We start from the raw sequence: 22935 nt of genomic DNA, 5'->3' as shown, positions 1-22935 counted from the left end.
TATATTAAGTGACCAGTCTGGGGAGGGGGAGAGAGGTTTTCTTAGCTGTGCTTAAAAACAGACTGGGAAGTGTTTCTCCCCATTCCAACACCACGTATGTAGAGCAGGCCAGGTACGGCAGGTAGCTGCAGCCGATTAGTTACTGCAGCCAATTAATTACTGCAGCCAAACTGAAATGAAGTTCAGCGCTGTCTGGCTGCGCTTTTCCTAGCTGCCCCACACGAGCACATCCAACAAAGTCATGTCTGATTTTGTTTCACATTATGTGAGTGACTTGTTCAGACAGTCAGACGTGTTCTTACGGTGTCGATGAAAAGACAGAAATAATATTAGATGTCTTTTCCCATTGACGGATTAGGAGTCTAGACAGAAGAATACGTCTTTGCAGAGCCCAGACAGCTGATTAATGTTAGTTGGGGCAGGTTGGTGAATTGCCCTTGTCTTCCTCTGCTGAACACTGGACCCTGATCTGCCTTGTTTATTCCCCTTTAAATTCATTAAAGCGTTTATATTTATTAATAGCTTTTTGTCCAGACGTTAGAGCCTGAGGCGGGAAACCTCCCCACTCAGCTGTCTGAGCATATAGACTAATGGGGCTTCAGTTATTTTCTTGGGTGAGGGGACTGTATTTACAAACATGTGATGTTTGTTTGATGGTATTTCTGTATCCAGATGTACGCTGGCAGAGGATGAACATGAAGTTAGCAAAGAATATCTGTAGCCAAAGGCAGCCAGTAACGTATGTATGCAGCAGAATGTGGCACAAGGACTGAGGTATGGAGACCACTGGGGAAGAGAGGTGTTGGCTGAGGTTCTCTGTGCCTGCTGGGAGGAGGAAAAAAAACCAAAACAACAGCTTTAGGCAATTTCACCCTTTTGCTTACTGCATTAATTTAAAGTCCAGTCTGTAGCTACACACATTGGAGAAATGAAGGGGTTTGTTTTTTTCTTCACTGTGGTGAATGAGTGGTGGTGGTTCTTAAATGAGGTCTTGTTTACTGCTGTAAGTGGTAATCTGGTACTTGCATCTGTGCATGGGTTGGCTGCAGCTTCTTTCACCTAGCCTGGATCTCAGCTCTTTTTGTCCTCTAGGCATCTGTTGTGATTGGAGCGTAGTAATTCTGCCCAAGATTAATTTCTCTTCCCCTCCCCCCAGTATATCATCTGTAAGCTGTGCTGAGGGCTGGGCAGCACAGGATAGCAAACACAGAGCATTACTTTTGCAGTCCTTTGAACTGGACGTGGGTGTAGGCTTCAGATTTATAACTTGTGTCCTCAAATCACTTTTCTAGCTAGAAGTTATAATGCAAAAGCCTCATGAGCTGGGCCATATAGTGCCAAATTTCCGTGTGTCCTAGGCCTGGTTTGCCTCACACTGAAGTAGGACTGGGAGGTGGATTGTGCTCTTGTGAATTCTGGGCTTTTCGCGTTGCACTAGAAGACCAGATTAGCTGATTGCAATACCATATTTTCTTTGGAAAGCTCAGTTCTTTGTCGTGTCTTTGTCTTTCTTGCATCATTCGGACTATTGCAAGTGCATCTCTCACTCCTCGTTAGTCGTTGTCACCAAGGATAGGTTGTCACTTGACTACTGGCAGAGGAAATACTCCACAATTTAGGAAATGCTATTGAGATTTTTCATAATAGGAATTGCTGCTTATTTATATGGTTAGATGAGTAGAAAAGCATGATTGACAGTCTTAATATTTTTAATAAAGCGACTGACAATAAGGAGAGAGGCTGAGGGGTTTGTGTTCCAGGCTCTTAGCAAATGCAGGTGCAAACACCTTTTCAGTAGTTTTCTTCTGCGCTTGAAATTCCTGTAACACCTTGTAAGTACTTTTTTAAAAGGTGGTGTATTTGAGTCAGGTTGGATTCATCAGTAGACCAATCCAGCTGCATTTACTCTTACGATTTTCTGTAGCTTGAGACAGGAGGGCAGGAAATAACAGCAAAAACTAAAAATAAAAAACCTCTATTTTTTGTTAAACTGTCTGCTGAAATTGAGTGGAGAATTTCAGTTGCCATAACTGATTCCAGGCTCTTTTTAGTTGTTCTGTGCCTCCAGCCTAAAGTGCACCAGTGACCAACCCCTCCTTCCTGGAGGTGGTTTTCATCACTGGAGGTGGGAAATAAAGCTTTTGTAATTTGTATTAGAAAATATTTAATAGGAGATTACTAATGATTGTGAAGAAGAGCTCAAAGTTGTTGACAAGACGTACAGGCTACATTTAATTCAGTAAGCCCAAGTAATGTTAGAAGTGTATTTACCCCCTTTGAAGAAGTACTTTGAGCTTCTCAGCTAAGAGGTGCTTTAAAACCAGAAATATTGCTTACCCACTGTTCCCTGGCTCTGCGGTTCTGCTGTCTGCAGATGATTGTAATGCTTGCCTGTTCTGAGTGTATTTCTCAACATAGTATATAAGCAGTCAAATGCATAGGAAAAAATTCATGTGTGGACCATATTTCAGTGATTTTGGGGGGGCTGGCCTTCCGTGGGTAAGGTATTTAGCAGCATGTCATTCTCCTTCACACTCTGCTTCCTCAAATACATAGAGACAGAAAGTGGAGTTGGTTTCATTTGACTCCATCTGTTCTGCATGCAGTGGTCAGGGTAGCTTGCGTGTTGTAGTTGTAGGGGAAAGTGCACTTTTAAGGTGAGAGTCATCTCCAGGGGAAGGTATTGCCATGAAACCATTTGCCTGATTGTCTTACGTGCCTGTTTCTCTTTGGCAGTAAGCAAATTCTAAACAGTGCCAGGATATAACCATCTGTGGTGCGGATCTCTTGAATTGAGCAAAATAAATCCTTCCCTGTTCGCCACTTTTTCTTTTCCTAGAGCATGGCTGCTCCATCCTGTCCATGAGTTGTTCCCTTGAGCAGATCTAGGTACACCTTTTATTTCTCACCGTACATTCCCATATTGAGGAAACCATCTTACTTGGGGGGAGCTGCCCTGGAAGAACTCCTCACTGAAGAGCCTTGAAAGAGCAGGTGCTCACATGCACCCCTTGCTATCTGGAAGGCCTTCCTGCACGACCTGCTGGAGCAATGCCAGCTCAGTGTGTGAGGAGAAGCAACTTTCCCGTGTGGGCACAGTGGTGGTGGAGTTTCTGGGTCAGCAGGTGTGGGAGCCAATTTGGTCTGCAGGCATTTTTACAAGGTTAGAAAATGAACCTGAATAAAATGAATACTGACCTTTATATAAACTTTGAGAATGGAGCTGAGCTTTTATTGAATATCCTGGCTCCAAGTCGGGTGGATAGCTTTGCAGAAAGAAGATCTGTGTAAATCTGCTCTTAGGAAGAGTGGATTTCTCACTCTCGTTCGTGGGTTTTGTTTTTCTTTATTTCTTGAAACAACAGGATCAAATGAAGTATGTTTGGAGAAAAACAGTATTCAATTGATAAAATACTCAGCTGACTTTTACTGCTTTTCATTTAGAATGCATAGAAGTGCATTAAATTGCTTTGCAGCATAGTATGTACACAGTTCCTTGTTTCGTAAATGCTGCATTCCACTTTGCTGCACTGGAGTTCTCCTCGTTGAAGCCAGTCAGACAGTGTGACATTGTGGTTCAGGATGGCATCTCTGATGATCTCTTAGTCAGCACTGAGTGGTGGGGTTGTCACCTCAGGCCCCTGTAGCTGGGCTGTGTGTGGTTTGGAGCAGTTCTGTTTAGTTTCCACGAGTGCATATATCATTGACAAGTAGGAATCCGCATCTCTATCTGAGAAGAACACTTAAAACCACCTCCTAAAATTTTCTGGACGCTGGGGAAAAAATCCCCAAAATACAAGTATTCTGTAAGTGGTTAAGATGATAGTATTGGTCAGGTTTGGGTGTTCAAATTTATGCTGAAGCACAATTAAACTTTAAAATAACTGGGACTTGGGATGGTATTGTTGGGATGTGCACATGTGGTTGAGAGCAGGGTCGAGAGCTTAATGTTTTTATACAGCTCCCATTTGCCTTCTCTTGTTACTTCACTTGACAGAAGTATTTGGAGAAGGGCCAGGGCTGCAAAATTCAGATCAGGATCCAAATTTGGATTTTTGGTTCAAACCTTTCTAATGTCTAATATTACAAAGCTTCATATATAAATAAGAAACCCCTTATTTTTTAAGTTGCAAAGTCAGGGAGATGGCTGTAGCTCTCTAACTTGCCTCTAGAGCAGTCTGGTAGAGTGCTGGACTGTGTATTTGAAAAAAGTTATTGTTGGATGATTTAGAAGGTAAATTAAACAGATAAAAATACAACAATCTGTCATCCAGAAATAGCAGAAAGCCAGCACTAATTGGTTCTTCCATGCCTGTGAGAATAGATGTATTTTTAAAATACATCTAAAAATTCTAAAATTGTTGGAATGTTTTGTTGTGTTCCCTCAGATTGATGGGAATTTTGAGGTTTTGTTTTGTTTTCAGTGGAGTTAGCCAGTATTCCAGCTCTGATGCTTTCTTGATTTAATGGAAAAAGGATTATCTGTCATCAAGTAGGATGCTTGTTATCAGCTGCTGTGCCATCAACTGGCTTTCGGTAAGCTGCCAAGTGTTTTCTGTTTTTGCATATTTAATCATTCAGACAGTGGAAAAACATTCAAATCTTCATGACTGTTTTTCCTGTTGCTTGTTTTTAATTGCTTGTGGTCAATGCAGTGACATTATATCAGTGCAAGGGCAGGGAGGCTCTGTTTTGTTGCGGTCAGGGTTGATGAGAATGGTCCATGGTAGTGACTGAGAGAAGTCAGACAGAGGGGACTGAGAGAGGTGGCGGCAGGCATGCAAAGCTCTCCTTTTGTCATCAGTTGGAATCGCACCCAGTCAGCGGCCCAGTTTTTCAACAGGACGGTTAAACTTTGGATACGCAAACTACTGGCAGTGTCTAAGAACAGAGACCAAAACAAAAGTGTGGGTTATTTTACAGTTTCAGAATGCCAAAATCTTGTTTGCTAGGTAACATATGATGTTAGTTGGAGATTTGTTACTTAGCAGTGGAGGGGGCTGTTGTTATTTTTTTCTCTCCAGTAAGGCTTGTTAATGATACTGGAAGCTGCGTGTGGCCCTGAGTACATTTCTCATGAGACTCCCTGCCCTGAAGTGGTCGCTTTGAGACCGGTTGTTTTAAGTCTGTTCTTCAGTTCATACTGTGAGTGTAACGTGCTCTCAGTGCTGTCGGGACAGGTGAGGACAGGAATTGGCCCTGCCCCTTTAAATCTTTATTTTTTCTCTTTCCTGATCTAAATACTAATACATTTCCAAATCACTTAGAAAATTAAACGATCCCTAATAGCTGAGATTGTTTAAAAATCTACCTGAAGAACTTGTTGCTTAGAAAAGAAAGAGATGAAATGTAGGCTAGTTCTTCCTTTTATATAAATGTATATTTTTTTGCATTTCATGCTACTACCTTCTAATATGTGAGCGTGCATTGTTAGCAGCTGCTGGGTTTTCTGGCTGCTGTAGAAGTGCTTAAAATGGACTGTAGATATGTTAACATGAGCTTTCCTGGGGAGCGTGTCTGCCACTTTAATCATCCCGTTAAACAAAATAGTTTAATCACTTAATGCTTATTGGTATTTTTGTATAGCTCAAGATAGAGAGAGTTTTATTTTGGTTTTAGTTTAACTCAGCCTAGGAGCTACAGTCCGGAGCAGTGCCCAGCTTGTGGGGCCCAGGGCTGCCTCACTTCTCCATGCTGAGCTGCTGTGTGCCCATGAAGTCCCACTGTGGTGTGAGCTTGGGGCTTTGCTGGCATGGTGAGCAACGGCCTGCTGCCTGGCCTCTGGGTAGGAGGAAATGGACATGGTGGATGCTGTCAAGGGATTGAAAAGGTGCATCTTGTCATGTTTTTATCTTGCCCTGAAATGTTGCTGCTGCTGCAGGAGTTGCTTTTTCTACTGGCAGCCTATAAACATAGTACATGACGAGATGTGTATCTGTTGTGGAAATGAGAGCTGTGTCTGAGGACACACGTTTCTGGAGGCATACCTGTACTGCTTCAAAATGGCAGCTCCTGCACAGCATTTCTCTGAAGCTGAGTGTGGGTGGTATTGCTTTGTGATTGCCAGGTACCTCAAGTCTGGGAAGAGAATCAAGTTTTTGGGGAGAACTCATTATTGAGGCATCATCCCTTAGACGTAGTTTGGGTTAAATGTCAAAGTCTGTAATTTATGGCTCTTTTCTTTGATGGATAGACTCAGAGGTATGGAGGCAGTCCATATTTCTTCATCAAAAATTCCTAAATGCCATTAAAAGGTTGTTGGGACTCGTGCCATCGGAAAAGTTGGATTGTACCAGACGGGAGGAATTACAGATCATTATTTTGGTTGCCTATGAAGAAGAGAATTTTTTCAAGCTGTCAGCTATATGGGCAAAGTATTGGAACTCTATACAAAGTTGCCTGGAAGAGCATCTCGAAGACAAACAAATTAGCTTGTGACTGAGGTGTGCTAGGTTGTAGGACCGGCAGCTTTCTTTTCCTGTATTTTCCTCAGCTGCTTCTTGCCTCTGTTTGGAAGACACCTGAAAATACTTTGAATAATCTGTGTTACTTCTTCTTGTTTTCTCTGTTCTCCAGAAATGTTTATACATCAAAGAACAAACTCAAATCCTGGCTATTCAGTGCCTGAAGTTGTAACTATTTGAAAATCTAGAAGTTGAAAAATTGTATCATTTATTTAATTTCATGTTTTTAGGGGTGGAATTTTAAGTCCTGTTCTGAAAAATAGTGACAGCCTCCTCCTCCAGAGGCATGCGTTGTTTTTGTTGTTTATTATGTGGAGAAAAGTGTGTGTACTGGCTTGGATGATTTTTAAGCCTTGGGAGGAGAGCACAGTGATGCGGGATGACTGCTGCAAGCTCAGCCCATTAAGGTGTCTGGAGCCTGTCTGAAGTTGGCACTTGAGGTTTCCACATGAGGGATATCACAGCGCTGTTTCTCCGTCCGTCCCGGCAGTGTGCAGGCCGTCGTTCCCCTGGCAGAGCGTGCAGGCCTCAGTGCCTCTCACTGTCTGTGCTGTGCTGTTAGCGGCAGCCCTGTTATGGGTCAGGTACCTTGCTGGAGCAGCCCGTGTGGGTACAAACATGGCAGCATCTGCCTGCAGCTACAGTCTCCCACGCAGTTTGGGTTCGGGTATTTCATACTTCCAGCAGTGTTTCTCTTTGAAAGATAAGCAACCACTCTGTGATCCTGGGGCTGGCTTGTTGTCTGTAGCTGCAGATTAGATGCCTGTGACTCCTCTTACCTTACATAAAACCTGCAGCCCTTTCTACTATGATGAGGCTGTCTGAAACAGGCCAAACAATCTTCTGAAACTCTTGCAAGAGTCGAAGACTGTGGTGTAGGAACTTTTTATCCAAGCTCAGAGGAGTTACGATGCTTCTTTTTTAGAGGATACATTAACAGTTTGCTTGTTTTCTTTGGTTTTGTACATGCGTTTTAAATAAAGAAGCTGTGTTGCTATTGGTGGCCATGTAAACTAAATACATAAGTTAAAAGACAGATTGCTTGCTGACAGTAATGACTAGTTGCACACCTGGAACCACGGCATGCTGAAGAACTGAGCCAGCTTTTGGCTCCAGGAGCATGCTGCACAGTGACATTTACTGTGCCTGACTCCAGCAGTATAGTTCAATGATTAACTTATCAAAAGCTGAGAAATGAATTGGCATCTGAGAGGAAATCATTCAATGGATGAGTGAAGTGAGATTATTATGTATGGTTCTAAAAATGTGAAAAGGGATATTTTGAACAGAAACCATTAATTGAATACAGCAACTAGAGTTAACTTACTAGGTCAAATGAAAAAAAAACCCAAATTAATAAATGTACTGAAGACATAAAAAAAAATTTTACATTAACTTGGAAATGTTGATTTTTATGTCACATTGGGCAAAAAGTCTGTGAAATTTCAGGCAAAAATATTGTAAATTGTTGTTTTCTTATGCAAAAAATACTAAATTTTGACCCTGAAGATATGATAACATATATTTTAGCCATTTTTTCCTGGTTAATAAAGGCCAAAAAAATTGTCAACACCATTAAGAATAAAAATGGAAAAACATTTTTGTTTGTCTGTTTAGCTCCAAGGAGGTTAAGCTGTCCTTACTTAGCTTTCCTTGCACGTGTCCCCATGGCTGCATCTTTTTCATGCTAGAAGCTTGCTTCTGTTGGAGGGGTTGGGAACACAATGTTCCTGTGCCACTGCGGTTCTGCTCCTTGTTGAAGTTGGTGAAACATGTAGTGAAAGTAAACATGAAGACTCAACTGCTTGAGTGTGCGGAAGCCCTGTTTCTGACAGTGCCTAAAGACATCCATGCTTGCTTGGGTGTTACCTACCAGTAGCTCCAGAAGTTTGTATTTACTGTGTGTTTTTTGCCACTTTACAGTGATTTTTTCTTCAGAGAAGTTCTTAGTTAGCGAGTACTTCAAATACCAATAGTTTTGTGTCAAATTTGGCTCAACATAGGAGCAGGACATAGCTCGAGTACATTGTGTTCTTCTGGAAGACACACTCCTTCCTAAATTCATCAATCTCAGAAGAGTTTGGCTTGATTAGTTCAGCTACTCAGTAAAGGAGTAGAAAAGCAGCATATACAAGAGCAGCACAGAAGATAATGCTTCCTATTTTATTATGTTGACCCACAAAGTCAAGAAGTAGATCATGTGTGGCAGTAAAGGTTGAACCCTCCCACCGACATTCCAATACATGCTGTTGTTGTGCACAGATGGCAGCAGAGGGGCAGTCTGACAGAATGGTGTCTGGTATGGAAGCATGGAGGAGGCAAAGGGGTGGAATTGAAATTCTTCCTTGCAGAAAAAAATGGCACCCATGGACATTTATTGATGTTTGCTGAGTGTTGGTGGAGACCAACCAGTGAATGTGAGCAGCGGGTGATGCGTTTCATCAGTGATGACAGTGACAGTGGGTCACCTCTGCTGGGGCAGACTTTTATAAGTGTGGCATGCAGGCTGGTCATTGCTGGTGAAAATGCATAGCTAATGGTGGTGACTATGTTAAAAAAGAGTGTTTTGTCGCTGGGAATTTGCTCTAACAAACGGGTATTGTGCTCTTTGTAGCTTTGTAATTTTCACGGAAATAAACAGAAGGCATTACTTTTGGAGCATATTTCACCTTGCAAATTGTGCTAATAATTAGGCAAATACATTTTCATTCCTTTAATGCAGACATCTGCTCTCCTGCTGGCATGTTTACACATGTTTAAACATGTTTACACATGTTTACTTGTGGTTCACAGCAATGATAATCCAGAGCAGCCAATTCTGCAGTACTGATGGCAGTGTCTCTCTTTCTGGAGAGATCCATCAGACAGGAGCTCATGGGAACACCTGTGTGACAAGTGCAGTTCAGCAGGTGATCAGATGCTGACAGGTGTTAGCCAGTTGCATGCTGCAGCCTGCAGGTGAATTTTTACAGTGCCATTATCTCAGGTAGTACTGCTTTAGTAATTTGCTTTCTGTCTGCATGCTCTTAATTTTCTGGTGGTTTGATTTTTTTGGAGAAATTCAGAAAATCAATGCTGTTTTTCTGAAATTTTGTTTAGGTAAGTCGTGGTATAACTTTGTGTATCTGTGGGTTATTTAGAATGGGCACTTTGTGAACAGTGAATCCATGCAAATGTTCTACCTGTGACCTGCAGGCTGTGGTTTCAGTAAGTACTTCATACAAGTGCAGGTCGTGTGCCTTCTGCTTTGTTTTTAGAAGAAAACTAACAGAATGAAAACTTGGAAAATAGATATCAAAGTGGTTATGGGAAACTCTGTGCTGGCAAAGCAGGGAAGTTACTGGAGAAGTAAGCAGCAGAGTTTTATGCTGTTGTATCCATCTGAGGTCACTCATAGGAGCAGGATGGTGTGGCAGAGCCAAGTGCTGTGCAGTCTGCCTGCAGAGCTCCAACTGTGTGTCATCTCTTCTGGGGAGCAGTGTAGAGCCCCAGCATGGGATGTTAAGTACTGGTGAGACACCTACTGTCAATAATACTCATTCAGAAGTTAGAAGTGTTAGTGGAGGAGAGAATCTGAAAGACTTGCTTGTTCATTGATGACAGTTGCAGGAGAAGGCTGGCAGTGAAGGCAGTGCATGGACTGCAGGTGAGTCGAGTGAGGGATTCTGTGGCAGTGCCACTGGAGCTGGCTGCTGTGTTTGTTGTGGAGCTGCTCAGACCTGGTGGATGTGTGCCTGCCTTGGAACAGCTGCTTGTGCACTGCAGGCTTGTCTGGTGTGCTCATTTGACACAGTTTAGCTACCAACTATGAGCAAGTGCAGCTGCTCAAACTGAGTTATGTAGGTACAAACTGAAATAGATGCATGCAGGTATGAACTTACATGGCTTAATTAAATTTTGTGCAGCTTTAATTTTAATCAAACGCACCTTACAGGTTTAGACAAGCTCTTGAGTCTGCAAGTAAACTAAAGTTCACTTGGGCTGCAGGCTAAGAGAACTCAAACTTTGTGAACCAAACCCTTGAGATGCAGAGCAGCATGTATTTGTAACTCTTCTGAAGGTCTTAGATTTGGAGTTAAATAATAGGATTTTTTTTCCCCCCATGAAACAGAGGATGGGAAACATATGGGATGTAACCCTTTGGTGTTCTGTGAACTTGCATCAGAGGTAGGCAAGAGACTTCTGACTACTTGAGACTTCCTTTGTGGCTACTGGGCAGTTTCTGTGCCTGCACTGTTTGGAAGCTGGTAAGCAGAGGTGAGTGAGCAATACTTTCTCCTGGTGTGTGTCTGTGGTGGGCTGGCCAACCCTGGCAATGCTGCTCTGCATTTGGGCATGTTCCAGGCCCCAGGCAGCAACAGCAGTGGTGGTGTGAAGGCTGGCTGTGTCCTGAGGCACTGAGGCAGGCCTCCTTCGAAACAGGCATGGGAGCCCTGCAGTTACTGACCTTACTGGTTTTGGAGTGGGGGCACCAGAGCATTGGGTTGTCTGTGGGCTTTCTCAGGGTAGTACCATAGGACAGCTTGAGTATGGCACTGCTGAACGGGTACCTTCCCAGGTACCAAATTAATGAGGAGATGCAGCCAGCAACATACCTGTTTATTAACAAAAAGTGACTAGAGTAGCTACGGGTTGTGGAAATGTTTAAAGTAACCATGAGAAATAAACAAGAAAAACACTTGTCCTGGCACCTGTGCCAGCACAGAAAAATGTGTGTTTGCAGTCTGGAAGTATAGGAAGCTGTTCTGAGAGTGCTGCTAACACTGGAGGCTTTTATATTGAGTTGTCTGAGCTTTGTGTAACTGTGTTCACTAATCCTAGCCCTATATGCATCTGTATGTTTCGGTGTATTACATGTAAACCTTTTTCTTGTGAGTGTGTATAGCATGGCACTTTGCTATCAGGCGTTGATAGCCATAGTTTGTGGAGGAGAATGCCCAGAGACAGGTGTACATTCTGCGTGTCCTGTGCTGCACAGCATGGTGCTCCACTCTGCTCCCATGTCCTGGTGCCTCTGCAGGCATGGGAGCTTTATAAAGTTAACAATACAGAGAGCATTTGTGCACCTGTGTGCTGTGGGCATTTCCTATTTTCTATTGTTTTTAACATTGCTGAGGAATGTCACCCTTTAGTTTCACTAGGTGTCTTCTCATAGAACCACGTGGGAGAAAGGCTTGAGAGACATCTCATGCGTTCTAGCATCTCCAGATGAGACCCCTTAGAAATATTGATCTTGAGTAATAATGTCATAACTGGATTAGGCTTCTGCTGACGTTATGTGAAAATGCTGTAGCAGATCTTACTGCTATCTATAGACTGAATCCGGAAGCAGCAACAGCTTGTCTGTTTTGTAGTTTTAAAAGCAGTTTCCTCGTGAACTATGCAAACCATCATGATAGCCAACTTGCCACTTAGCCACGAACCGTCTTGCTTTTAGCAGAACACATGTTGCACTGAATGCCTATTTGAGCAGTCTTTTCTTGTGTAGTTTGATTGAGATCACGGTGTGCTTTCTGTGTTTTGCCTTTCTAGGCAGTCAGTCCTTGCAGGCTGATCTTGGAATACCGTGCAGTGCCTCATACAGATTGCTATTACAGGGCACAACTCCTCTAAAGTCACGTTATTGTCCCATATTATGTACAGAGGACACTGAATCCTTGGAGTAGTGTCCCGCCTCAATGTAGGAGCAGACACTGATTTTAATTCAGTCCAGCACTAAAGAAAACAGGTGAGAGATGTGAAAAACGATTTTCTTCATCTCCTCTAAGAGTTCTTTCGAGTAACTTGTAGCAGAAGTTTGTCTTTAAATAATTAGAAATAACACACGCACTCACAGATAGAAACCGAAACAACAACAGGAACTGCAGGTGACTGTTCTGTACTGGAATAGGGCACCCAGTGTTGTTGCAAGATTTTCCCAGTTAATTATAGAACTTCCCAGTTAATATATAGTTTTGGCATTTGCATACAGTTAGATTTCTGCAGAAAGCAAAAAGAGATATTGGTGGGCTTACATTTCAGACCCAGGTATGATGTCTCCCAGCTCAGTATTTCTTAGCAGTTCTTAATTTGCAGCTCATTACATTGGGCTGTGTTTGAGATTTGGGCATTTTGTTAGCAGTTCTATCTTCCTTCTTTGTTCAGCTGTTTGTGTGCTTGGTGTTATTTACTACTCATAAAGTCGTCATAGTTGCAGAATGGTGAAGGGATTAAATAACCAGTAATTCTATATGAAACATTTTTCTTGCTTTATTTTAGTAACAAGTGTTGAGGACATGAGTTCTGTCCAATTTTAACTGAACTGCGGTAACTGAAAATGCTGAAGCGTACTTTTTTTCAGCTCTGTAGTCAGTGTTGCTGCTTTTTGTGTCTAATTTAAAACCAGCCATGCTTACTCACTTCAGCAAGTGGAAGGGTGTAGATTAGGTCACAGGGAAGATCAGTTGGTTGCAGCGCAGCCTTGTTCCCCTGTTTTATCAGTTTGCCGTTTCTCTTGCTTCCTTATTTTGCGAAGAAGAGTGGTTTGCCTTGGGTCGGGCTGCAGAGCCACTATTCACAAATTGCTGGATGCTTTTTGCATTTACTTTCTGGGGGCATGAGCTGGACATCTTCAGTGGACAGAACACTGGCTATTTCTGTGACACGGTTACAGTCCCTGTACTTGGTATCTGGAGTAAGAGCAATTTGCATTTGAATACAGGTTTGTCTTGTGTTAAATGTTTTGCTTGTGCTGGAGCTAGTTCAGGTAGTTTAAATGAGTGCTTTGGGTGAGTTTGTCACTACTGGTGCTGTCCTGTTGAAATGACTGATCTGCAGCTTTGCGTTTCTGCCTTCCATTGGATCATGGGCTTGTGGGATGAGCTGTTACCAATTGGTTCATTGATTCAGGGGGCAGCTGGTCTGCATTAATGAAGTGATAGATTTTCTGTTGGATCAGCAAACAGATCCAGCTCAAGGAAACCCAGCTCACCTCTGGCTGGGCAGTTTGCACAATCTGATGGAAAGGCACTCTGCAGAAAGGCAAAATGAAGTGAGCTGAGTAAAAGCCCGTTGCTTTCCATGGAGTGGCATCTAAAGATGCCTGCATGGGCTGTGGTTTCACTGTTACACTGCCACAGTCTGGTTTTCCATGGCCTTGGTCCTTTGTTTGCTTCAGGTATTTAGCTGGGACTGGGATAAGTAGTACAAGGCAGCTGGGTAAATTCATGTTTGGAGGACTCAGAACTTTGTTAATGTAATTTTGCTGTGTAGAGATACAGAGATTAGATTAATTATTTTCAGAGTAGATAGTACTAAATACGTTTGAAGTCAAAATGGGGTCAAGTCCTCAATTATTTCTGTTTTTTGAGTAGACACCTCTGCAAAGCCTGTTTTTTAGGGTAGGTTCAACCACCCCACAACGCTCCAACACCGAAGGACTGGAGGGATTCCTAGTGTGGCCTGTAGCATTGCTTAACTTGCCCTTAGGGCGTGCAGTTCAATTATCCACGGGGTATAGAGAAGTGCAGGCAGGGAGTGAGCCCCTAGGTGGCATCAGCAGCCCTGGGTTCTGACTTCTCCGTGTCCCATGGGGGGAGGTGAGGATGGAGGACACTCAGTAGTTATGATGCTGAGGTTGACCCGTGGAAATGCTCTGCCTGGACCTGCTTCCCTTTCGCTGTAGCTGTTGCTTTGCTAGCAGAGCAATGCACTCATCTCTTCACTAATCCAAACTCATTGCAACGTTGTCACAGCTCTGCTTTCTAAATATTTAATCAAAATGCTTTCACAGCCATTTTACTTCTTTATCACTGTGATCCAAGCCAGACAATGTAACGTGGCATATGTTGGGATGTTAATTGGGTAAAAGACATAGGCGGCTGTTTTCATAATGTTCTCCTTAGCAGATCCTTAGCTCCAGTTTCACATTTCTTTATGATTCTGAATTGAAGGTTATATAAATTCAGGGCTGTTACTCTGAGAAGGAAGTGCTGGGAGTGTTTGGTAGTACCTCTTACTGCAGTGTGGCTGGCAATCCTGCTTCTGAGCAGTTTCTCCCAGCATTCAGAAATACATGGATTTCTTTTTAAGTGTTCCATGATGCCATCAGCGTTCTGGGGGAGATATCCAAATCTTTTGAAAAGGGGGTGTGGTCAGGTTAATAATTACCCCTTCTACTTTAACATCTCTTTTCTGGAAGATAACTTTCACTGAATTGCACTGGTGATGTTTAGCACTGGAGTCCTTAGGAACTCACTGGATTTTTGTAAGAGGCAAAGAGGCAGCAGAAAGCTGAATAAGTCACAGAGTTCCTGGTGGCTATCAGCACCAGAATACCTCGTGTGGCTGGGAGAAAGCAGGCTCGCTATGCTGGGGGGCTGGAAGTGCTGCTCAATTGGTATTATTCCACCATAGAAGTGGCCTTTCAAACCTTCATTTAGCCCTTGTTAAGTGGTTTGACAGACAGCCCTTGAAAATTGTGTTGGGGAATGATTGATGTAGTGGAAATGGAGACTTTTCATAGCTGAGTAACTGACTTGTGAAGGTTCATGTGGCCAAAGCAAGTCTTTCAGGGCATGTGCTCTGCTGTCTCCCGTGCCTTCCATTCTCATAAGGAAGGCTTATTTTACAGCACGTTACCATACAGATGGGCTACAAATGAGCTCCTGGGAAATTCCGTTGTGGCTGCTGAGCAGTCTCTGTCTCTGGCCCTTGCTGGAGCTGCACTGAGTATTTGCTGGTTTTGTGCTGAACTCTTAAGAGAAAAAACTTGTGGCTTTTCTCCCACTTGCTTCTCCAAAGGAAGTTTATTTTAGTGCTTTATTAACTTGTTCTCTCTTTTTATTAATTGTCTGAGATGGTAATTGCTTTATGTGAGACGTCAGCTTATTAACAGTGGTAACAGTAACCATACACTGGGTATTTGTTTCTAGTTGCAAGTTTTCTTACTTCATAGTGTACAGGTAATAATGCAGCTTTATGCACGTGTACTGGAAGCTCTGCAGCAGGAAACCCTTCCTGTCTGGTCAGGAATTGTATCCTGGTTTCGTAATGTATCATAAAGCCTTGAGCAGTTACAAAAGGCCATTCCTTTTCATAAATTGCATTAGAGTTAATGGGAATGTTTTTCCTGGAATGTCTGCAGTATACCATACTTGAGGCTATAGAGTGTTCTCTTATAGCTTCATACTTGAGGCTATAGAGGAGGGTATTCCAGTTTATGCAAACATTTGTGATACAGAGCTGCAGAGAATACACAGTGTTTGTATCCAATCCACTGAAGGTATTAAAGCCATAGTGATAAAGTGTCAGTGGGCTTCCTAAGGCACTTTAGTTGAACTGCTACAGTATTTTTCTGCTGTAAGCTGTAGCTCCACTTCTCTCCCGAATCTTGTCAAACTGGACTTTTTGTGGTGGTGTTCACACCTTCCTCCACTTGGGGGTTAAGTTCAGCTCTAGGGCTTTTCTTACCTCCCCCAACTGGTTCTAGTCTCACAAGCGCAAGAGTTTTTGTATCCCTTGTGATTATGTGGCCTCTACCATTTGCAGCATTAAGGAAATACTAAATGTGCCTGGAGCAACTGAATTCTGCCATCTCTTGTAATAAGATATTCCCATATTGCTAACAAAGTTCAGCTGCATATTCCTTAAAGTAAGTTTGGCAACATCTAGTTTTATACCACTTTGAAAAAAAAAATTCCATCTCCTTACTTTCTCTCCCCTCTCCATGTCCCCCTCAGTGCAAAGTAACCTGACTGAGCACCTGAGCAGAGAACACATGCTTCTTTCTGCTCTTGCCAAGTCAGGGTTGTTAAAATGGGGCTGTTCTGAGTAGAAAATTCACAAATAGGTCAGGGAGAGCAGGCGTGCATACTTTGGCACGAGATGGAAGAGCAGTTGGAGGAAATGCTTTAGTCTGATTTCACTCTTCTCCCCCCCCACTTCCAAAGATAACTTCAGGAGTTTCAGAATGGCTGCAGCATTCAGGAGCTTAAATTACTGCAGCATCCAAAAGTAAATGAGCAAGAATGTGTCCAAGGTCTTGGGCCTAAAGACTGAGTCTGCAAGTACTGATGAGGAGCTTTCCAGGACGGCTGTCACTGCACTTGCATTTAATGGGAGGATATGGAGCTGCGGGTCTCCTGTGAAGCACAGAGGCTTTACAGGGGACTGCCGTCATGCTTCTGTAAAGCACAGACTAAATAACCCCCCTTTTTGGTGCTGTTTAAACTAATGCTGGACTCTTGTCTTTGAGCATTCTACCTAATGGCTAATGGTAATTCTTCAGAGGGGAGCTCTTAGTTCAGACTGATGTTTCGGGTCGGAGCTGAAGTTTTCAAGACGCATTTCTGTGAGCAGTGGAGCTGAACTTAGATTGCACTCCTGGTAGTATCCACTGAGTAAACCACTCATCATAAAATCAGAGTGGCCTGGGTTGAAAAGGACCACAATGCTCATCTGGTTTCAACCGCCTGCTATGTGCAGGGTCACCAGCCACCAGACCAGGCTGCCCAGAGCCACATCCAGTCTGGCCTTGAATGCCTCCAGGGATGGGGGCATCCGCAACCTCCTTGGGCAGCCTGTTCCAGTGTATCGCCACTCTTCACGTCATCATTGCTTGTGACAGGATCACTGGATCTTTTTTGCAGAGTCTCATAGTTTTTCCCCACCTGGTTCTTGTGGCAGATCAGTATTTGTGGAATCTGTCAAAAATGGATACTTTGGTATCCCTCACAAAGGACAGGTCCCCCCAGAATCAACAAAGATGCTGTGTACCCTAGATGAAACTGCTTGAAGTAGCCCTCTTTAAGTGTTAGGTCAAATGAGAAAAATAGTTTGATGTTGGAGAGACTTTCAACATAAAGAACTACAGAATAGTGGATGTCAGAGCTGTGCTGCTTGCTCGAGGCAGTCACTAATGCGAAATTTGCAGCAAGTACCAGGTGCTGCATGGAGCAGTGGTCCAGAAGGAGCAGTACAACTCCTAATCTTAGTTTTCTGATGAGCTTGAGTCACTAATAGTTTGAAATGGTTATTTTTCATTAGTGAGAACATCTATCGCTTTTGGTTCTCTCCTGCTGCTGTTACTACACATGGAGCAAAGCGTGTGGGTGGTAGCCTCCAAACATTAGAAATAGCTCCACATGTAGGGTCTGATTCAGCCATGCTGTTGTGGTTGCTGATGGTAGGGGCTAACTGAAACAAACTGTTGCCAGAAGTCTCTCAAAGTTGCTGACCAAATTAAATCTTGGTGCCTATAAAACTGAATACAATGGTTGTGGTTTCTGTAATTAAAGAAGTTAGTAGGTAATTGATGCATTTGGCAGGGACAGAAGCAGGCTTATTTATTTTAAAGTTGAAAACTGTCAGCTTTCAATAACACATCTGTCCGGTAAATAAGCAAAGGAAATAATGGGGAGAAATAAATGAAATTGGCAAATATATCTGGGATGGCTGTTAGTTCACCGCATTTGTTGTTTTGCCTTTTATCTCCTGATGAGATGGAGGTGCAACATGTTAAAATGGCACCATGCATAGCTTTTCTGTGCATTGCAAAGGTTGCTATCCACGCATGTTCCCAGTCAAACAACTGGTTCCTCAGGGTTGCTGTTGCCTGATCAATCCGCTGGAAGATAGATGAGAAGTATGATGTCATTAGACACAGGCAGTATGAAGTCAGGCTATGTTAGCCTGAGTTCTGATTAGGATGAAAAAAGTATCTGCTTACTGGTAACAGATTGCAACAGTGTCCTTCCAGTGTACCAAGGAGTACCGAGCTGGAGGTGAAAAAGTTGTCCTTGAAATAAATACCACCTTTATTCCTGCTTGAGCCTTAAGACCTTTGCCTTTTAAGATGTCGCAACCAGCTAATTAAAAAAAGAGAAAGAAGCAGAGGAAATTATATCCACTGGTCCAAATACTGCTCCTTAGCAGTTACTTCTAGGCGCTGTTATGGTGCTGTGCAAAGGGAGGTCGCAACTGGATTGGAGAATTTACATTTAGCTGGCTTGGAATGATGTTTGGAGATAAAAGGACAACTCTACGGATCTCCTGCCCAGCTGCCTCCTGGCAACTTGACTCTTTTTACAGGAAGAGCATATTAATGCAAATGGGCATGCTTATGTACGGTTTGGCAGGATCTGCCACGACTGTCAACTGTGCTGGTCGAAGCACGCCTTCCTGAAAAGCCTAGCACAAAATGTTATGTGCAAGTCTGTGGACTAGTGGCTGCATTTCAACTGAGTTGGGTGCACCTATACCCTGCATCCCTTTATCCTCTGTGCTGCTTTTCTGTGTTAAGCTGGTGTGTGAAGCTGTAGAAAAGTTTAGCCACAAAAGTGGACGTGTGCCTGAGCCCTGTCGCCTGCTGCCATAACTGCTGCTTTGTGAGAGGCTGTGGATCTGCAGCAGTGCTGGCACTGTGAAGTCCTGCTGGAGGCACTGGGGCAGGGTGGAGGCTAGGGTGAGAGCAGTGCTGTATGAGCAGCTGGGTGGCCTTGGTCAGCTTTAAGTCAGAGGCAGTTATACCTCTTAATAGCAGCAGAAAGTATCCATGCTTGGTGTCCTCTGACTTTGTAGTTTGATGATTGTTTATGGAAAGTGAGGTGACATTTGAATGTCCTTCAGTTGCTGCAGGAGATGGGAGCCACTTCCCATAGATGAGGAAAAGCTTCTATTTTACTGTCTTTATAGCATCTTCTGTGTGCACAAATCCCGAGTAGCTCAGCTTCCCTCCCAAATGTGCACCCGTCTGATCATCTTTACACAAGTGAGCTTCAGCGGGCTTGTCATAGGCTTTTACCTCCTTATGTTTTTTATTGTATTGTCATTCTAGTCATATGCAGTTCTTGTATGAAAGTAATAGCGGTTTCTGGACGTCATATTTTAGACTTTCTGGTTTCAAAATGTGATGCTGTATTAAGGAGGACAGCTGAGCTGCTGCTTTGAACATCTTGATGTAACAGTAGATGTAAACTGAGTAGTTCTGGCTCCTATTACAACCAGACACTGGAGCCATTTGCTCTGCTTTCTTCTCATTTTAGCATATCTATCAGGTATCTTACTTGGTCTTTCGTTGTATGTGGGTAGCATGTATACAAAAATAAAATAAGTGGAAATATATTTTGCTCTGCTAACAGAAGGCTAATTTATCTTTTATTCTACTGGCAATGAAATGTTTCCTAAACCTGGGAATTGTTTAGAGATCAATCATCCGGTGTCCAGCAGTGAAAATCACAGATCTTTGCATGTTAAAGCTCATTCTCCTGCTCAGAGCAATGATTAAATGCCTTCAACTAATACAGAGTCAGTCAAAGCATGTGACATGGAGTTATTCTAAGTACAAAAGTTGCTAACGGGTGTGTTTATGTTTAAGTGTAGCAAGTTTCATTCCACTCCTTGGCACGTTTATTGAGGTCATTTATGACAAACTTGAATTCAGCCCCTGCCCAATGTCTTTTTAATAAACCAACTGAAAGCTAGTGAGACAGAAGTGGAAAACTCCTCTGTAGGTTGATGGTGGGATATCAGTTGTATCTGCTTTTTGGCAGCTCTTTGGGAAGCTAGAAATAAATGCACTGAAGTGGTGGGTTTAATGAAGCGTGGTGAGAAGGAGGTGTTAATTATGTTTACAGATAAACAAATACATCTGAAGAGTGGAAGAGTTTCCAATAGGAGTAGTGACATCCATCTTTGCTGCTTTGTAACTTGAGATAATATCTCCTAGTTGCAAAAGTATTTCATTTTAAAAATGGGCCTTATGCAAGAGAACAAAACAGCATGAACTGTAACAAACTGTTGGATTCACCATGATTTCTGCCTACAGGATTGCACATTAAGTATTCTTCTGCAGGCTAATGTGAGATTTTGTAGCAGGATATTAAGTCTGTAGTATAGTAGTAGCTATTAGAACATGTAATATTTTCATAATAACTGTTTAGATTAATTCAAGATTTGTTCTCTCTTTCTTCCCTTACGTCTAGCAAAACTGTACAATCTAAAGTGGACTGCATTTTGGTAAGTACAACTCCTGAATACTTTTTAATATTTAATAAAACTGTAAGACCAAAATAGATAACTCCAGAGACTGACAGCTATTATCAAGCTGTTCCTTGACAGTACCTTTAGGGTACTACCACTAAATGTGTTCAAAATAATGCATCATGTATGTTTGGTGTTCCTTTCCTGGGGAAGTATTGACCTCCTAGTACTGGCACCAATGGCTGTGATTTCCCTTTGTAGGGGCTGTCAGTACAGATGTGACTTAGAAGGGTGCCTTACTGCTTTTGCAAAATGGGATTTTGTTAAATGCAAGATTGCGTTTCATGGATCAGTGTCTGCAAGAAGTTAACTGTGCCATCATGTTCCATTGCTCCTCTTTGGGCTGTTAATGATTGTTGCTCTCGTGGGTTCCGTGCAATAGTCAATTCATGGCCAGTACTACGTTTTAAGGAATTAACTGTTTTGAGCTGCATGTTTACTCAAAATGTGGCAGACTAATGTCCTAGGCTGTGAAAACCTTGCTGGTATAATAATTGGCAGATTGGTTGGCTCATCTGTTTAAATCTTAACCTCTAACCACCATCTTTGATACTTGCCCAGAAAAGAGTCATGCTACAGGTCTTGTTAGTACAGATGTACAGTTTGGGCTGTTTTTTTGTTTTTTAAAAAGGGAAGACCTTGAAATACATAAATGTATCTGTCCTTTGTGCATTTAAATAACAAGATCTAGATGGTTTTGAGAGATTATTTCTGGGAAGCAAATATCTAGGACAAACTCAAGGGATTTGCTTGTATTTAATAGGGAGCAGGTTGCAACTTACCTTAAATCAGAGTCTGAGTTCATAAATCTCAAGACTGGAAAGGACTGCTTATTCTGAAGTCTACCTTTGGCATTTCATCCATAAGTACCAGCGGGTGAGATAAAAAGATGACATAGACAGCCATCTGGATACTATCATGTAGAATCTGTTCAGCTGTGCGGCTGAGCTAAATAAGAACATTCCTTAAAGTCATGTTGTCACAGGCTAGTTCAGATAGCACTGAATTCTGTAACCTTAAAATTTCGTCTTAAGTATCATGGTGAGAAGTTTAAAGTAAGCTTCGTTGTTATATTGCAGCTTTGGACCCAGTTTTACGTATTCTTAAAAGAATTCTTGGATGCATCCATCTGAATGTGTGATCTAAAATGTCATTTTTGTCCTATTTATTCCTCAGTGGCATCTGTGGACAGGTGAATATAAAATCTTTTGTACATGAGTCTTCAGTTGCAAAAGGGCAAATCGCACTTGTAAAACGCTTTAACACTGGCTTTTTCTGCTGTAAAAAATAAGTGTGGATAAGTTCTTAAGTAGCATCAGAGAAGGAATAAGACAGTAGCAGTATCTGACAGCTGCTTCTTTGAGATCTGTTTTAAGAGAATGAAATTACTTGAGAACTATTCTTGCTGATGAGTTTCAAGTAGTCCTATCAACGTGGGAAGGCCACTCTGAGGCGGCAGAGGTAGGTCTGATGCTGGTCAGGTCACTGGGGAAAGCAAAATCTAAGATCAGAATAGTTTGAAGAACTAAAAATGAAGTTGAATCCTTCCAATATGGTTGTTGCATTTAACATGCTTTTGGAAAGCTGTGAGCTGCAAGACAGAACGTGGAAGTATGTTAATCTAAAAGGCTGTGACTATATAGCTGTAAATTATTTGGGGCTTCCTTGCAGGCCTGTTGTCTGCGTGAGGCAGGTGGGCAGGTTGCCTCTGTGGTGAAGCATGTATGGCTTTGTCAAAGTGCAGAAGTGTTCAGAGGAGCAGGGTGTTCAGAGCTGGCCAGTACCAGGTTGCTTACAGGGTCTGGGCCCCAGGCTGTGGGCTCAGAACACCTCCTCTAAATGCACTTCCTTAGGTTTGGTTCAGATCGGAATCCTTTCAGGGCCTCTGAATCATTCTCACATAATATAAACCAACAATGCCCATCCCTTGACTCGTATTTATTTGTTTATTACTGTAAAAAGGAAATTTGGGACCAGCTTTCAACGTTATTGGAAAGCTACTGATGATGGCGTAAAGCCTTTAAGCTACACAGCCACAGTGTGCCAAAGCAGCACACAAATCTTCCTTAGGACATTGGCTGCCTAATACAGCAGAAGATGGGAAGAAAGAGAGGAAAAAGGAAGAAGGAAAGGTGAGGGTAATGGTCTCTGTTGTGGCGGTAGCTAGCATCAGAGCAGTACAGAAAAAAGTGTAACTTTTCGCACCAGAACTGCCAATTTTATTCATACAAGAGACCAAAGTTATCTGCCTTTTCATGTTATACTGCACCCTTTACATTCTGTGACATGCTGTCAGCTTCTGGAAGATCATAAGAACATCGTATGCTGTGCAATCCCCAAAAAAGAGGTAATTAGCAAGAATTATGGTGTAAACAGCCATTAAAAATTTATTGTAACATCCTTTTAACTGTAGTAAACATGTCTGGAAGTCTCTTATGACTTGACTTATTGC

The 22935-nt window shown here is 42.5% G+C and overlaps 1 protein-coding gene across 1 annotated transcript in view; it reads left to right on the top strand.

Annotated features, from left to right (window-relative positions):
* The window catches only part of RFX7 (regulatory factor X7), a gene marked incomplete at both ends in the record, with an annotated part of 46317 nt that overhangs the window by 2815 nt on the left and 20567 nt on the right, over positions 1-22935 (top strand). The window contains one exon of the mRNA XM_079540896.1: positions 20426-20459. Within this exon, the coding sequence (XP_079397022.1) occupies positions 20426-20459 (34 nt within the window). The remainder of the gene's footprint in view (positions 1-20425; positions 20460-22935) is intronic.

The sequence above is a fragment of the Tetrao urogallus genome (assembly GCF_951394365.1).
Source record: "Tetrao urogallus genome assembly, chromosome: 11".
NCBI classification, from domain to species: Eukaryota; Metazoa; Chordata; class Aves; order Galliformes; family Phasianidae; genus Tetrao; species Tetrao urogallus.
This window is presented reverse-complemented; position numbering and strand designations above follow the sequence as displayed.